The sequence below is a fragment of the Gymnogyps californianus genome, chromosome 11 (genome assembly GCF_018139145.2).
Source record: "Gymnogyps californianus isolate 813 chromosome 11, ASM1813914v2, whole genome shotgun sequence".
Classification (NCBI taxonomy): Eukaryota; Metazoa; Chordata; class Aves; order Accipitriformes; family Cathartidae; genus Gymnogyps; species Gymnogyps californianus.
In genome coordinates this window covers 20,411,996-20,429,514 of record NC_059481.1, presented here as the reverse complement: position 1 = coordinate 20,429,514, position 17,519 = coordinate 20,411,996, and the positions used below count along the sequence as shown (strand labels likewise).

The window sequence follows — 17,519 nt, the reverse complement described above, 5'->3', positions numbered from 1 at the left end:
TTGATCTAACTTCAATCAAACCATATAAAAGGACTGTCGTTGATGTCAGTGGGGTTTGGCCGGCTCTGTTACAGGTATCTAGGACCACGTGGGCAGCAAGCTTTTAGATGAAATGTTTGAGTGAGTAAAAGGCCGCACTGCCTGTTCCTGCCATGTCAGTCTCTCATGTGTGCTATCTGTCCCTTGCAGCACAGGCTCATACTTGCTGCCTTCCAGATTCCATGGCAAAAGAACTAATTCTTTTTAAATGAAAACCATATCATAAAGGGCTGGATCTGTCATGCAGCTGAATAAACCACAGCTTTCCACACTGTTATTCACCATAGGCGTTCGGGTGTTCTCACTCGCTGTTGTTGACTTCTTGGCTGTTTGATGAGTAGATAACCATATAAAATATCTGGTTACTTCATTACTAGAGAGTGACATAAACTTGGTTATGAAAACAAGAGTCCAGTAGTCATGGCTCCCTTTAAACGTTGTCTCTCCTGATAGAAAAAAACACAATAGCTCAGCACCCATCCTGAACACCCCTGTTCTAGATAACATTATGTACACAATGACCATCTTTGATTACTTCAAATGCTTTAAGTAGGGTCATTCCTTCTCTTCATCACAGCTTTCCAAAGTACCTCCTGACAGCTTGTGAAATAGTCAAGTTATATTTAAGCAACTGTGTTTACATGTTTGAAAAGCAGAAGGTGAAAAAGCCTGTTTTCCATTAAGCTAACAGTCTTAGTGACCATTGGTTTTGTAAGAAGGTTACGCAAGCTGTTTCATTGCCTCCTCCCCAGCTCAGCATTTTCCCAGCATTTGTTAGTTTGCGCGCCATCCAAGCCTCGCTTGGACTCCCTTCTGACCCCTCTGGCTGTCTCTGCCTCTCTTAGGTTGCTTTGCAGATGCATCACCTTCCTAGGTCACTCTCTTAAACTTACTGTCCTCATGTTGCACTGCTGCTCCTATTATAATTCCAGCTCTAATGAGCAACCCCATTTCACTTCTGCCTCTGTTATGCCTTTATTCTCAACTAGTTGGAAACCTCATAACTTGCAAGATATCAGCATTTTATATTGAAATGTTAAACATGTTGAACCAGTTCAGAAGTAGGCATCTTTCCAGTGATGCAGCTTCAATTTCAAACATTAATAAAAATTCCTAACATTGAACTCGATTTGGGACTGGACGGCTCACAGGCTTGATTATGTGATATACCGCTCCCACTTCTAAGTTGCTGGTTCAAATCCAGCCCAAGTCAGTAGCTGCTGAGAACTGTTGACGTACGTTCTCTGCTTAGTGACCTATATTGATTTGAGTTTAATGGCCATGTTTAATATTCTCAGCTGTCAGCCACGCACCCTATATAACCTCCTTCCATACCAGCATCTTCCTTTGTGGTTGAGATTGGATGGACTATAGATACGGGACTCCCTTCTCAACCATTCGTGGAGACCCGATAGGAAGTGGGAAGGGGGAGCAATTTTGTCCTTCAGTTATGTCCTTCATATGGATAAACAGATGGCATTTGTGCCCACAGTGTGTCTAAATAGCAGGCTTTCCATGGGGCACTGTCATCCTGCCCACACTGAAATGCCAGAGCGGATGAATTACAGCTCCCCTTCTCCCTTCCCTCTCACACTATGCGAGGATGTTGTCCAGTCTGCCCTGCCTTTGCATTTATGTTTCTCCAGTGGGGTTTAGAAAGAAATCTGTTGCTTAATCCTGGCTCTGCAGTTAATGCTAGATTACCTCTGGGTGAGTCATGGCAAGCTGGGTCACAGGGAATGACTTCTCTCATATGCTCTTTTGAGAAGGTCAGTAGTGACCTACCCTGCTGTGACATGCAACTCCTGGTACTGCATATAGCTCTTAGCAATTCATTGTTGCCTTGCAGAAACAGAGCCTTTTAGGGAACATCTGCAGGCTAAGGCATCTGTTATAAACACAGGTAGAGAAAACATGCTTTCCAGCAAACAAAGATCAGCCAAGAATGTAAAAACCTTAGTGGCTCCACTGAGCTTTTCACCTGGAGCAAGAGATATCACTGCCTTCTGTTCCCCTCTGTATTTGGGACATTGCTGTAGCAGGCCCCTTGCTCAATTCTTTGAGTCCATGTTGGTCTGCAGGGCAAGTGGACCCAAGAAGCTCTTCCTTTTTAATGTCTTGCCGAGCTTACACAGTTGCAGCTGTTTGTGAGTCGGTTCTTCAGGAAAAGAAAGACTCTCCCTTGGATTTCGCTGTAGAAGTAAGAGACAGACCACTGTCCTCCTTTCTTGGTAGATGGATGGCCTCACTGCCCTTTGGAGAAAAATGGTGACTTTGAGGTTAGTGCCAGTTGTGTGGAGAGCAATCAATGGTGTGTCATGCCTTGCTAGTCCTGAGTGTCACTCGTTTCTGAAGTGAACCAGCGTTTGACTCACTCTGAATTATTTGCAGACAAATGGAATGGTTTGGCTTTCACAGGGAGGCAATGGAGAAGCTCTTATTAACAGCCAGCTGAAGTACTTATTTGAAACAGAGGGATTGCAGAAGCTCATGGTGTTTCCACTTCTGGGTGTGGTTTTTTCAGGCTTCCCTTCTTCATGTTTCTTTCACTTGCTACTCTCTCTGTGCCTTTTTCTGAAGAAAAGCTCTTCTTTTACTGCTGATGGTGTTTCCTATCAAAATTGCTTCTTGCCCCTACTTCCTAATCTCTCCCCACCAGAGAGGGAGTGTATGATAATAATCCTGGGGATTTCTCAAGTGGTCTGTTACCAGCCACAAAGTTGCAGCTGTTGAAAAAATTTAAAGCCCAGCCCTTGGCATTATCCTTTAACTCGGATTTGGGGCTTTTAATAGGAAACCTATCGAGAGTCTTCTGATGAAGATTTGTATACATGACCTTAAGAACTTGGAGGTGCAACGCGCAGTGCATTGAAGGCAGTAGGAGGCTTTCCACAGGCTTTGGTGCGCTTTGGCTCAGGCTTTTAAAGAATAACAGGAAACATTGGAAAATGCACCAAGGGTAAACACAGCAGTTTAGTTACATTAACTGTCTAGAGGAGAAGCTCCACTAATGACCGAAACAAACAAAGCAAGAGCATTTATTTAGCATTGCTGTGGGAAAACAAATGGCTGTTAATTGCATTTAGCTAAAAAGAGTTACACAAGAAATTGGCTGGCTCAGGCCCAGAGTGTAATTCTGGCATCCTGACCCAGTTCTGATTGCTGCGTAGACTCTGACGGAGAATAGTGTCCTGGAAAGGAGCACAGACTTCAGAGAGGCCAGGGCTTTGAGAGACTGCATACTATTTTTTATTCATAGCTGTGCTACTTTAAAAGTCTCGTTCTACAAAAAACAGCATCAAAGAAGAGATCTGTTGTTGCTGCCTCCCTGTGACTCCTGATAAAATTGTCTTGCTGTGATTATGTTAACGGTCAGAACTCAAACTGGTCAGTCAGCTTGTTTCTGGACTCACATTTGATGAGCAACAATAAATATGCTGCAGGACTCCTTTGGTGACGCCTTAGTGTCTTGACTGATAACCAATGCATTATTTATATTAGAAAAGAAGCTGGAGTGTGAAACCAGAGTCCCATTGTGCTTACTCTGAATAAACATAGAATGAAAGGAGTTTAAGAGCTGACAGTCTAAGCTGTTCTTGTTTGCCTTTGTGGAATCTCATTGTCTTCAGGAGGAGAATGTGAAGAACTGGAGACTGAATTTTGCCCTGTGCTTAGAATGGAGCTAGCGACTGTGGTAGCAACAGCACAAAGGGAAATAGAGTCCTGCTCATCTGTAATGGCTCTGCTGGCTTTGCGGTGTAAAGGATAACATGCAGCATGTGTTTGTTGCTCCTGATAAAAGGGACAGTTATGGCTCGGGAGCACAGAGGGCTGTGGGTTTGCAGGGTAATGTAGTGCCATTTTGACATTCCTACTTCTAATCTAAGAGCCATTCTTATCGGCTCTTTTTTCAAGATCTGTTCATGTAAGAATAGAACTGCTTCCCAAGGCAGAATATTTCAAGAGACTGATTATCTGCTTCTAATTCCGTGTGAACTTCTGAATAGCAGGTAAGATTAGGTGATCACAAAGAAAATGCGAAGTACTGAATCAGTGCTTGCACTGCTGTTTAGTACAAACACATAATGCTCTGTCCGATTTATTTCTGTTAAAAGGAGGGGGACTATTCATTAGTGAAAAGAATCAGCATGGCATTACATTTACTATGTGTTTAGGAAAAACCGATCCCTTTGATGTAGCTGGAGACCCTTGAACTTCAGAAAAGAATGTGTTAGCATGCTAGGGTATGCCTTAGTCCTGCAGGTCATTTAATCCTTTCCTCAAGTGAGTCATTGTAAGGTAAAGTAGATGCTGGGAAAAGTTCTGCACTGCCAATTAAAACAGGCTCCAAAGGTGTTGCTGGTTTCATTATACCAGAAACTCATCACAGAGAGGCCAGTAGAGGTTGCCTATTAACCTTGAGGCCAGATCCCAAGCTAATATAAACTGGCGTGGTTCTTTTGACTTAGCAGAGCTCCTTTGCTTTATACCAATAGCTCAGGGTCAATTCCTTTATGCTTATGACTTTTTAAAGAATTTCTGTTAAGAAATCAGGAATGATTCAGAAAGGTGTTGATTTCCACACATGTAAGAATTGAATGAATTTCGGAAGAAGCCTGTAAATAACTCTGAAATGTGTGTTCTGACTCAGTCTTTACAGAGAATACATTCTATCTGCCTCAAACACCCCTGCAAAATCAAAGCTGAGTAATGAATGTTAGCCTCAGCATTTCTCCTAGGCAAACATCTTTCATGAGGTCAGGTTTAAAATAAAGTTAAGGACAGGAATGTACTAATTAGTAACTGTTGCCTTTGTTTGCCAACAAAAAAATCCCGCTTTCAACAAATTTAACAAAGAATAAATGAAGTTAATCAGAAAGCTAAGGCATTTCTTAATTAACAACTCTAGACCAAACACTGGTCTTCTGTGGAAGAGATAAAATCAGGGAGCCTAAAACACTTGGAAAGTCAGAAAGATGGTTTGTTTTCACCCTTTTCAAGTGGAACAGCTGAGGTGCCGACCAGAAGGCTGTTCAGGAAGCTGCCAGAATGGGAGGGCTGCCAAGTCCCATCCCACAGAAGCCCTGACAGAGTAGAAACCTGAAGGACCCAACTTTGAGTCTCAGCACTGTGGCAGTCACAGGGCTGGCAAGCTGAAAGAAACCTTGGAAACCTGCCTCGTTTCCATTAGAAAAGTTAACATGATTGCTGCATGCCCACAAGCCTTCTAAACTGGCATTTTTGGGTAAACTTTCCTCTGGAAGATTTCCAGCAAGCTTACATACCTTGCTTCATGGTGCTTAGCTCTTCCTTTCCTGACTTTTAGGAATACGAACTTTAGATGGGCTTATTTGCATTGGAGAAATACTGCAGGAACTTTCTTCCTAGCATGTGAAGAGTTTTCTCTGTGTGTAGAAACAACATGGGTAAAATATTTGGAGTGAAATCCAGGCTCCATTGAAGTCAATGGCAAAACTCCCATTCACTTCAGTGGAGCAGGAATTTCACTCTTTACTGTTTTGAAGTTAGAGTTACTAATAGACTGTTAAATTATTTCTGCATGTATCAAACAAAATGTGCTTGATGTTAATGTTTCTGCTGTGTTCAAAACCCACAAAGGTTTAAAAACAAGAATAACTATGAACTAGGAGTCTAAAAATTATGTTAAATGTAGTTTTGCTAGAAATAATAATGTCCCTGGAGATAAACCTAAAATAATAGACTCCACCATATAATCTTCACTTTAAGCTAAAAATAGCATAGATGGTGGTTTAATCTAAGCCATAATTATCAAACTGCTGAAGACAGTTTTAGTTCATTGCAACTAGAAATGTATGTCGTGTTTAGGCTTTTAACAGTTGAGTCCCGAAACTGGAGAGAAGCAAAGCCAAGAGCATAGTCAGAAAGCAAACAGGAGCCTCTGATTTGTAGAGAAGTAGTATGGATTAAAGAGTCCAACACCATATTTAAAGGGACTGCTCCTGGCTCGCTCAGTCCAGCCAGCTGGAGACCTAGTGAGTTCCTATTAATCTGTGTTTTCAGCCCCAAATTGGTGACTGTTATTTTGCTAGAAAGGGACACTGGCCATACAAGGCACCTTTTGTCTGAAAGCCATTTTCCATTTCATGTTGGAATCAAAGGAAGAATGTTAACATTTCAAAATGTTATTATTCCATATGATTTAAAAAATGGTTTTAGTGGTCATTTCAAAGTAGGATGGAAAACCCTTAACTCACTTTTGCTGCCAGGCAGCATAGTACGATGGGCTGAGTGTAGGACTGCCAGTCAGGACTTCCGACATTTCACTGATGTAGCAGGTGAACTTGGTCACGTCATTTATCCCTTCTTTGCCAGTGTGAAGGCTGTTCACAAAGGCTTACCTCCGGCAGAGGAGTCTCACCTTCTTATAGTGGCAACAGAGATTTATTCTGAACAGTGATTTACTGTAGCAGCCCAATGGTAGAGACTCCACTAATGATAGAAGGGTCCTGAGTGGGAAGTTGGATGCAGGTTAAAGTAATCCTTTTCTACTTCTGAATACTTTTTGAAATCCTCACTGAATGTGTTTGAATTCCTCCATGTATGTTTATACTACACAATTTGCTGTTTGTTTAGTTGGTTTGTTTTGCTGAGTAGGTCGTATTCTGTTCTTGCTGAGACTGGCATGGGGCAGTCGTGGTGCTTGTTTGGACAGTGCTTGCAGAAACGAGGGCTTGATTCTGCCTCAGGCTCCTATCCGAGCATTGCTGTTACAGACTCATAGACTAATTTACGTTGGAAGGGCCACTGGAGGTCATCTGATCCAACCCACCGCTCAAAGAAGGATCATCTTCAAAGTTAGATGAGAGATTGTACAATACCACAAATTTAGAGAAATGTTTTTCCTAACAGTATTCCAAGTTCACACTGACACAACAACAAAATTGGCCCATCTCTAGTATTAATTTGTTGACCACTCTCTCCGTATGATTATAGGGACCATATCCACTAGATTTGTGAAAGCAATCCAAAATTTTCAATAAATACTAGCTTTGATATTCTAGCAGATATCCTTCGGCTGTGGTACATCACTTCTCCAGGTTCACGTCTCATAAACCCTCAAATAGTTACATTTCCTGGTAGGAAAGTCCATAAGAAGCGCATTTAAAAGTTTCAAACACACAAATACTAAAACCTTTGTGAAATTAAGACAATGGATAATTTAAAGGGACCTATAGTTTATTCATGAAACAGGTGCCCAGAGCAGTAGGTGAATGATTCTGTGTTATATGTGCAGCCTGTTTTCGACTTGTTAATTGCTAAGAGTGTCATTACCAAGTCCAATGGGAAATGAGAAACCCACATCATAACTTGATAGGTTTTTTTGTCTTGTTTTGTTTTAATCAAACAGCATGGGAATGAGCCATGATGATGATCATCAACCCTGCGCAGGGAGGTCTCATATTATGTCTGGAGAATGGGTGAAGGGCAGGAACCCAAGTGACCTTTCCTGGTCTTCATGCAGCCGCGATGACCTTGAAAACTTCCTAAAGTAAGAATTGTGCTGATTATCAAAAATCCTATCAATCAGGCAAGAATCCAATGTGTTATTTGAAAGTGAAAGTCTAAACAATTTTCCTTAAAACCAAGTGTGTGCATGTGTCATTAGGGTGTGCAGGTTTGAATCTGTCTCCGTTACAGTAGCCCCTTTGAAACTGAGATTTGCAGAGAGGCAGAAAAATCATGTGCAGTTGTCAGTGTACTGATAGCTTCTTAAAAACAATCCCAGATCACCTTCATTTTACAAAAAATGCCCTTCACGTTTGCAACGACAGAAATCTGTGTGTAGGTGGCCTGAAAAAATCTCTGCTGAAGGATGCTGCCAGCTTTGTGCTGAGGCTTTTACTGTCATTATTGTTATTCAATAGCTTTTATTTTATGGGAACTTTACTTTGCCTGGAGGTAATTGTGATGTGTTTTCTCACTCCTCAGTGAGTGTTGGTCTTAAACAGTTCACTATAAACTTCTTTCCCACTGCATCCATATTTCAGTTCATCATATTCAACAGTTCAGGAAGGATTTCTGCCCTGCTGCTTGTTAACTCTCATGTACTATAGCAAGCACTGGAATTGTCTGAACTCTGTAATTGTGATCTTAAACCTACAGTGCAGCTCCCTGACAGTGTCTGGCACAGTGGTCAGTGCTTTTGTTGCTAGAAATGGGTTCAGCATGGAAAATTCCCCACGCTGGGGATTAGAGGTGGGAGAGAAAGGAAAATAGTGAAAGAAAATGGGATATCTACTGTTACATTAAAGGCATGAAGTTAAAAAAGAAGTTGCATCTGAACTCACTCTGGTCCCTGATAGAGGGAGGATGACACAGTGATATTTCAATTTGTAAAAGATTGTTGTGAAGGCAAAGGGAAAAATCTTTCCTTTTTGTCTGTGATGGACAAGAAAAGAAGCCAAGGGCTTAAAATTCAGCTAGAGGGATTCAGGTGAGACATGATAGAAGACTTTCTAGCTGTCATTGGACTACATAGCCTGAGGGCAGAATTGAGTCTCCATTGGATTTTTAGGAATAGTTTAGACAAATGTTTAACCCAGAATGATGTGAATATAGTCGATTCTGCCTTGAAGCCTGGGGCCAGGGATGAGTTCCCAAGGATCTTTCTATCCATAGTTTTCAATGATTTAGAAGGCTTCCAGATTTATACTAGGAAAAATCACCACTGTTTCGGATGAGGTCATCAGATTCCCTGTTAAAGAGAGGACAACAGTTTCTCTACAGCAGTGATGTAACACTCCAGTTCAAAGGTGCTTTCCCTTAAAGGAATATTTAATTCTTACACTCCACAGGTCCAAGGTCAGCACCTGTTTGCTGGTAACAGACCCGCGAAGCCAATATGCGGTGCGGCTCCCTCACAAGCTGCCTGGAATGCACTACAGTGCCGATGAACAGTGCCAGATACTTTTTGGGACCAATGCTACCTTCTGTAAGAATATGGAGGTAAGAGCTCATGGGGTGTACCTGGAAACAAGGTGGGAAGTGGAAATAAAGCTGTCAAGCACTGGGGAAGAAAAGGAGTTTGCACTTTCCTCAGAACTACTTAGTGGGATTTTCAGTGTGTTCAGCACTGCTCATACAAAATCAGTAGTCAAACTCCCATTGACCTTCATGTCAAGAGCACATACTTATGCAGTCGTCCTCCTTTCCCCGCACCGGTCTTGTTCATCTACAGCAGACCCAGAAAAACTTTTGTTTGTACTTGGTCTTAATTTAGGGATAGTTCCCTTTTGACACTGTTTTGCTGAAGTGCTCAGTAGAGACTGTTTTGCTGGAAGTTCAGCTGAGGTGAATGTTTCTTCTCACAAGAGTGCTTGCCTACTTCCACAGAGTCAGCTTAGGTGACTGTCTGGATCTTTCAGTAGACCTCACCTTCAGATTACTGCAACGTTCTTGGGAGCTGACTCTAACTCTGTGCCAAGCAAATATTAATGACTGCTTGTTTGATGAGGCCACTTAGAGATTTGTGCAGAATTAGGCCCCTTCCTGTGTGTTTTCTAAGCAACATGATGTTTAGTCAGGATTTGGGTGCAAAATGGCTTATATCACATGGTTGGTTGGCAAAATAGAAACACTGATTTTTGGTGTCTCTAAAAGTAGGTCATATTTGAGATGAGGCTGTCTGACTTGTCCTCTGGAATTTAGACAGCTAAACTTTTCCTAAGGTCTTGCACATAATTAGATGTCTTCATTCTGACCAGAGCTTGTCTGCATCCCACTTCAGGTAGGGACTGGAGAAATGCCTGCTTCCAGTGTGGCCTCGGAAATATCCAGAAGAAAGTCATGAGGCACTGTGTGCTGTCACCAGCACCAGCTGGTAGCATTCTGTCCTATATAGACAGGCATGAAGCAGCCAGGTTTCTTACTGTCATTAACTAGCCATTTGTATTTTTCAGTTGTCCCTTATTCCCTTTCTGAACAATCTTGGGATCTTAAATCGGTGTTAACAAAGAAATTAATAATCAGTGATAACTGAGGTTTCTAAGTGCCAAATTACTAAAACTGTTGAACACATGCAAGTCCTGGGAACATGCTCTTAGTTTCACATTTGCTGTTTTATTTATTTTGGATTTGGAAACTAGCTAATATAAAACAATAAGAAAAGAATCTGGGTAGGTTGTATTTTCCAGCTCCATCAAGAAAATGCAGACCACCAGGACTACTGTACTGGAAGCAAAGTATTAGAATATAGGTCTGTAAAGAAAACCCCAGATCTATCCAGGATGATTCAAGTTCTTCCACTTGTGTGGGTGTCACCTAGCTTGACTGCTGTTGGAACAGATATTTGCTATCTCCCTTGTTGTGATAAAAAACATTCTGTTTCTGGATAGTCCAGTGCCTAATGAGAATGTCAGCATTTCTCATGCAGAAATTGCATGTCCAGTCTGGAATTGCTTCAGGGACAAGTTGCTTGCCAGAATAACAAGCCAACAGGCACTGTTCTTCTCTGTAAGATACAGACAGCAGGTGTTTGTGTCTCCCAAGATTTTTTACTAGTTTTATTATTTGACATCTTTAGAAGACAATGAAAACAGTGCTCTTTTCCTCCATCACTCCTTTAGTATCTCCCAAAGAAAAGCGTATTTTGTGAGGACTTCAGTACTTTCTAATGAAAAGCCTTGTAGAACTTCAGCAGATTAAAAACAATTTGCAATCACTTATTTAGAAGTATTTTTCTGTTACAGATATGCATTAAGGGTTAGCATTCACACTGTGAAGCTTTGGAGCAATTATGTCACACGCCATTAATTTAAGTGAATATTTGCATCCTGTTATGCTACTCTGAATTGGCGTTTGAAGGCAATGAAAGGAAATTCTTTAGAGGAAATGATCAGCTTTAATTTTTAAACCTTTGAAGTTTGTGTTCTTTTCACCTTTGTGTTTCTCATGCCTCATCTGCAGAATGCTTGTATCATAAGTCTCAAAGCTGTCTACAAAAATATGAACCAAAAAAAAAATTGGCACTAGTCATTGGCATTAGCTGTAGAAATTATTGGCAAATATAGCTGTCTCCTCTTTTAGCCAATGGTAATGTGGTATTTTTAATTCAATAAAGTATTAAAAAAATCCAAATGTAAAAGTAATAAACATTTGACAGTAAATATTTGTTACAAAAAGGAAATAAACTTCAGGAAATGAGCCTGCTCAATCTTTTTATGATTACATGTGTCTACTGTCTATTTTCTTATTTAATAAAAGAGTTACATTATAACATTTCATTGGAGATAGTTGAGCTACGTAATTATATCAGGCAAACTAGAGGACCTGTATTCAAAAATGCCATACAATTTGGTTGTAGAGCAAATTTCAGAGATTAGATGCATCCAAAATTTTGACATTTTTGAGAAACTGCAGAAACTTTCTGTGCAGTAAGCTCTTTGCCTTAAAGGCATCAAAGCCCAAATTTTTAAAGGAATGTAATCTCCTTTGCCTTCACAGAAAGTCAGGTGCCTAAATGCTTGGCAGTGTCTGGACCTCAGACACTGGTCCAACTAGATAGTTAATCCATGAATATTCAACCTTATCTGGATATTTCAGATTGCATCTCCGAAGTTTTTCTCCCATGTTTGTTTTTAATGGTAACTCGGATGCCCTAGTACAAAATAGTAGCTCTCAGAATTATAAGTTTGCCAAACCAGCTATCCTGCAGCTATTCTGCTCCAAATTTGCAGAACAAAAATGAAAACATGTGAGGTAGACTCAGCTTTACATATACTATACCTCTTGATGTTCCTTTTTAATTTGCTTGGACACTGCGTCCACATTTTAATATACTAAAGTTTAAAAAAATGAACTAATTTACAGCATGAGTATATGATAATCAGCTTAATCAGAGCCTGTTGTTGTAATCTATGACCTCCAAGATGTATAATTTAGGATCTTTAGGTAAGATTTACTAGTGCATGTCACCTATTTAAGGAGCTGTGGAATCAGGCTTTTAGGCTGGGCCCTTGTTAGGCAGGAAGCAATCAATTTCTATTTATTTGAAAAGCACCGTTTCTATTATGATACTGTATGAATAATAAATGGCAAGATTACCTGCCAGCCCCTTGAGGGAATGCAAGTCCATTCTGGTGTGTGCTCTGCTTATAGTTTTATTGGTTTGAGATACATCCAGGTGGCTGGTTTTGGGTTAACTTTAACCTGAGTATTAGATAGGTGAGTCCTTGCTCATCATCAGGAAAGTAAATGTTTTCATAGCTCCATGGAAGAATTAGTTTTGAGCTGAGGAACTGAATAAGAAAATAGTTCTTAAGTGAGATGATTTCACATATGATAATGAATATTTCAAGACCCTTCAGTAGCTCCCCCTTCATATCTAAGTTATGTAGTTTTCTCCGGTAATACGCAAAAGGATCAAAAGTGCTTTCACATGGTGCTTTCTGATAATCTTTCCCATTGCAAATGTTAGGCATTGTCTGATCGATGAGAACGCTTATCTAACAGGACATACAAATGTGCTTCTACCATACCAGACATGCTGCCTGTTTTCAGGTGGGAGGCTGTACAGTCATGCCCCTTGCAGTGCTGGAAGAGCTTTTGGCCCACCTAAGAGTGTGCACAGTGGTCTTTATTTTGAGGGAGATAAGTTGCTTTTAGCAGAAATTAAATGACTGTGTCATTCTCAAGCTCTGGGCAAAATCATGATACGAGTTGTGGAAAAAACTAAACAGCAATGCACCTTTGACACTGCATAGTGCATTGCCAGTGTACCCCAAACACAGAGATCTTTTGGGATTCTGGTTGCTAAATGTTGACGTAAGTCCAGGGCTAACACGCTAGGTTGTGCAAATTACTCGAAATTCAACCTGTCTGACCTCTGTTCTTCAGATCCACACTGTGCTATGAATCAAGTATTGTGAATTTGTTTGACCCCTATGCAAGAGGAAGCAAAAGCTTCAACCCCACTCAAGCCATGAGGGCTTCTGCAGAGAGCAGACTTTAACTGTTTGCTGTCCCCTTTATTTAGCAGTGCTGTCAGTGAGAGGAAAAGCACAGATGGTTTATGCTGAATCTCTCACAGAGCGGAGATGGTGTTTCTCCACCAGAAATCCGTAAAAACGCATTGTTCATAACCTCACATGAAAATATGCTGTGTGTTTAATCAGAACACTGGGTTTATTTTTCAGACTGGCATGCCTACTAACAGAGGCTTTTGCACTGAAATTATATTTATGGAAAAAATGTGATTTCTATCTCTTGTATCCAGTGTTTGGCTTTTTGTTTTATATGCCTTTTGGCTTATTTATTATTAACACATTTTTGCGGGTTTTTACATAACCATTATCTTTCAGTATTGTTTTGAGTCAAAACTGTGCTTAGGCTAAAATGGCATGTGGAAAGAGATTAGCATTGCTACAAAGAGATTTTTTTCTGAAAAAGGGACACTGTCAACTTGGATGTAACTGGGAATGTGGATTTTGACATGACACTGTTTTTAGAAAAATTAAAACAGCTAGAATTGGCTCTACTGTTTTTTCTTAAGTTCAGGTTGTTTTTTAACAAATATAAGTATCTCCCAGTATCTACAAGCCACAGAGCAGCCGCACAGAACAGGAGGGCAAAGCTGATTGTAAGCCAAAGGAGACTGACTAGATTTCTGGGCTAAAATGGAAAAGGAGAGGAACCAAAAAACAAAGCAAAGGAAAAGCAGCAATTGTAATAATCAAGTGGATTTTATGTATCCCTTCAGTTTTCATATTTGATGGTATGGTGGTGAATATAATCAAGCAATTGTGGGTCTCTCTGTGGTCTTGATCTTGCAAAGAGGCTGGCGGAGTGGACTCCTGGACTCCATGCATGGCAATCAATGGGCCTCTGTCTGTTTTTTCTTTGCAGAATTATTTGCAAGATCCAGACGATAATAGTAAGCCCTATTATTTAGTAATGTATAGAATATTTACAAGAACAAGGTAATTAGATGGAGAGCTGATTTGTCCTGAAAATAATAGGTTGCATTGTCATTTTCTGTACAACCAGGGACTTTGTCTACATAATTTTCCATTACACACTTCAGCTTCTGTGTAAATATAATAATAATAAATCTGGAAAAGGATGGGTTTGGTTTTCTTGAGGCTTGCAAGATAGAAGCCTGGCAATTCTAAAATAAAATGAGAAGATTTTCTTTTTTAGAAGGTAACAGTTTACTTAATTGCCATACTGTATTTTATAGTTTTCCTAATGTAGGTTGTTAAAATTCAGACTATTTTCACGTTGCCTGTTTCATATGAAACTAAAGTGTCCTATTTCACTGCTTCTGTATGTTGCAAAAAGACCTTTTTCTCTTTATTTTTAGTGGAAATACTTTTTTGTTTAAGAGAGAGAAAGAAAGAGAGAGAAGCAGAGTTCCTGCCTGGGCAGCACAGCCCAGTTTACAATTATTGGAATGCTTCAGAAATTTTTGTACGTGTTTCAGTTTGGAAGATGGTCAAAACACATTCTGGTGCAGTGGTTTAAAGAAAAATAAAAAGAGAGAGGGAAACCAAAATAAAATTATAAAAATAAAATGTGGAAATTTAAGAATATAAAAATAATAAACTCTTAAAAATAATACAGAGTGCCTATTAAGAATCAAGCACTTGAACTTGGAAATCCTACATTTCTTATTAAGACACAAGGGGAGGGAGAAAGAATTAGTGTAGCCTTGTGATGTGGCATCTACAGCTGAAGTTTGAACTTAACGAAATTAGCCAAAATACAATTGAGTATCAGCCTGAAAATAGTGTATAACAAGCTTGAAGGGCATTCAGGCCTCTCCCATTGGCCTTCTGGGAACTTCCCATCTGCAAAACACTTCAAGAGAAAACTCCCATAATCTTCACAACCACATCTGAACAGTGTGTGTACATATCTATATTTATTTTACTGTCCCTTTCTTCTCTTTTCCCATGGCCAAGAAACACAATCCGTGATTTCATTCTTTTAATTTCCCTTTTTTTTTGCTTTTTCTTTTTTTTTTAATGGACAACACTGCCTGTTGTTTAAAAGATCAATACTTTTCTTATCCTGCAATCAGGTGTTAAGGCCTGAGGAGTTCACTGGAAGATACTGAGTGAACATTACTCTCACTGACGACAAGAAGAGATAGATGTTGCAAAGTGCAAGGTCGGAATTTCAGGCTCTAAGTTGCAAACACAATACTAGATGGAAGTGATCAGGTTGATTATGAAACTTGCCTGAAGCTCTTGCCCTTCCTTCACCATGGGCAGATATCTTCTCTTGGGCTAGGTGATAGCATAATACTGTGAACTTAAAAGCCTTTTCTTGGTGGGGTACGTGTAGTATGAACCTCAGAGCAGCACTTAACACATGGCGTGTACAATACCATGCTAATATAGTTGCGGTGGTTGTGACGTAGTTGATTAGCTACAGCTCTTTTAAGCATACTGAGGTAGAAATTGGTAATAAGTCGAAGTACAAAATTTCTAAGATTTAATTCGAAGGAGTGACTCTGTTCTGGTGCCTTGTACCGCATGTCTCCACTTCTTCCAGGTTTGACCACGTAAAGATACTTCCATGATTTCTTCAGCTAGTGTAACATGTACGGTTGAATTCTCTCATTTAAGATGCTGAAAAATGGGCTCAGCAAAGCTGAAGAGCACATACAGCAAGAAAGAAATCTGTTTTGATAGGAAGGTGGATAAAGCTTAGCTTTTTCTACTTGAATTTCTATGTGTCTATGAATCATAGACCCACAGGAGCTAGTTTCATGAATGCCCTAAAGGCACTGAAAAGATTACTATTTAGCATATACTGCTTTGCCATAAAATTAGTTTGTAGTCTCATTAATACTATCTTTCCAATCTCATTCTTTTGACTATTACTTTAATTCTAGGTATATGAAAAAATGAAATAGAACTGGTGCTTTGCAAAGAAACACTTTAGACAGCGGAGAAGGCATTTAGTTTGCCTTGAGAGCACCAGAAATTGCTAAAACTAGAGACAGTGTTTTTCTGTTTTGTTATTTGCTTCCCAATGTACAGTTAAAAAAAAAGTGTTTCTACTCACTTGTGCCTTCTCTGGCAGTATGGGAGTCTTCCACTGCTTGTCTGGCAGCATCCATTCTTGTTTATTGAACTCCTTGTGACCAGCTTCATTACTAGCCCTTCATATTTGCATTTCTGTGCAGTGTCCCTGCCATTGCTGCTTTTGTCAGTTTTTCTTTCATCCCGATGCATGTTCAGAAGGTTCAATCATGGCCTAAATTTTCGAATGAAGTAATGGGTTTGAATGTGTCCATTTTTCAGCATCTGATTTTGAGTCTCAGGGAAGCTGTGTGGTTTTCCAGAAGCCCTGAGCTTCTACCAGCTTTGAAAGGTTGCCCTCCTTGAAGTATTTCCAGTCAGGCATCTCAAACCACTCTTCACTTCTCAAAATACTGGTTTCTTGTATCTCCCCCAGATTGGAACGATTTCTGGATACTGCATTGCACATTTCCAGTGTAAAAGTAATTAATTCCAGTTTAACTTCCTCACAGGAAAGGGTGAAGAGCTTGCAGTAGGCCGAACCCCTCTCAAAAGAAGAATTTTTACGTTTCTCTGTCTCTTACCGTCTATCCTGCAGAGCCATTCATAGAGCCCTAGGAGCAGTTTTACTATGAGAGATGATGGCACACTTGGCAAAAAATCCCTGCTGCATCCGCTGTAGAGAGGTCAGGGCTCATCTTCCTGTCTGTCATTGTGTTTTGGGCAGCTCTTGAATAGCCTGGTTTTGCTTTTGCTAACATTGTCAAAACATGAGAGCTCTGGATTTTTCTAATCCTTCGGCTTTCATCTGCTGTAAGAAAGGCTTTTTGACTGAAGATTATAACCAGCTAATTTCATTCAGACCTTAGACATCCAAATCTGTCTGTGGTGAGCAGTGTGTCATGGTAAGTTACTGTTTTGGAAGCTGACAGATATTTTGTCTTTCTCCCTGAAAGACGAAGGGGAAACATTCTTATGTTTTAATTGTAGATTGGAAAAGCTCTTGGTGTCACTCCATATATATATAAGGGTACATTTCATATGGGATCCATGTGTTGGTAGTTGGAGTGATGCATATCAAGCCATCTAGCTCAGAGAACCAAACCCAGCGTGACACCCTTCATGTTTGCTGGGTTCAGTTTGTTTTGTTTTCTCTGATACAGAACATTGACAAATCTCGGAAATGACTATGTTGAATTTTTTGTGCTGTTCTACAAGGAAAAGAGTAGCACCGGAAAGCAGATAACTCTCAAGGACCATTTCCTTAAGAGTTCTTTAACTGTCAAGGGCCATTTCCGCAAGAGTTAAAACAATCTTGTTGATTTTATACACTCGTGTCCAATGTTGGTGACTTTCCACTCACACAAGTTTTGATGAAGAGGCTGTTCATTGAGTTAATGGAGTTACATTGATGAAAAAACTAATATAAAGGGGAATCAACTCTAAATTTGTTGCCTCCAAGCAGGCAGG

At 40.1% G+C, this 17,519-nt stretch overlaps 1 protein-coding gene across 1 annotated transcript in view; it reads left to right on the top strand.

Moving 5' to 3' along the window:
* Positions 1-17,519, top strand: part of ADAMTS17 (ADAM metallopeptidase with thrombospondin type 1 motif 17) — a 193,141-nt gene that overhangs the window by 88,739 nt on the left and 86,883 nt on the right. The window contains exons 9-10 of the mRNA XM_050903173.1: positions 7,430-7,570; positions 8,877-9,027. Coding sequence (XP_050759130.1) covers positions 7,430-7,570; positions 8,877-9,027 — 292 coding nt within the window. The remainder of the gene's footprint in view (positions 1-7,429; positions 7,571-8,876; positions 9,028-17,519) is intronic.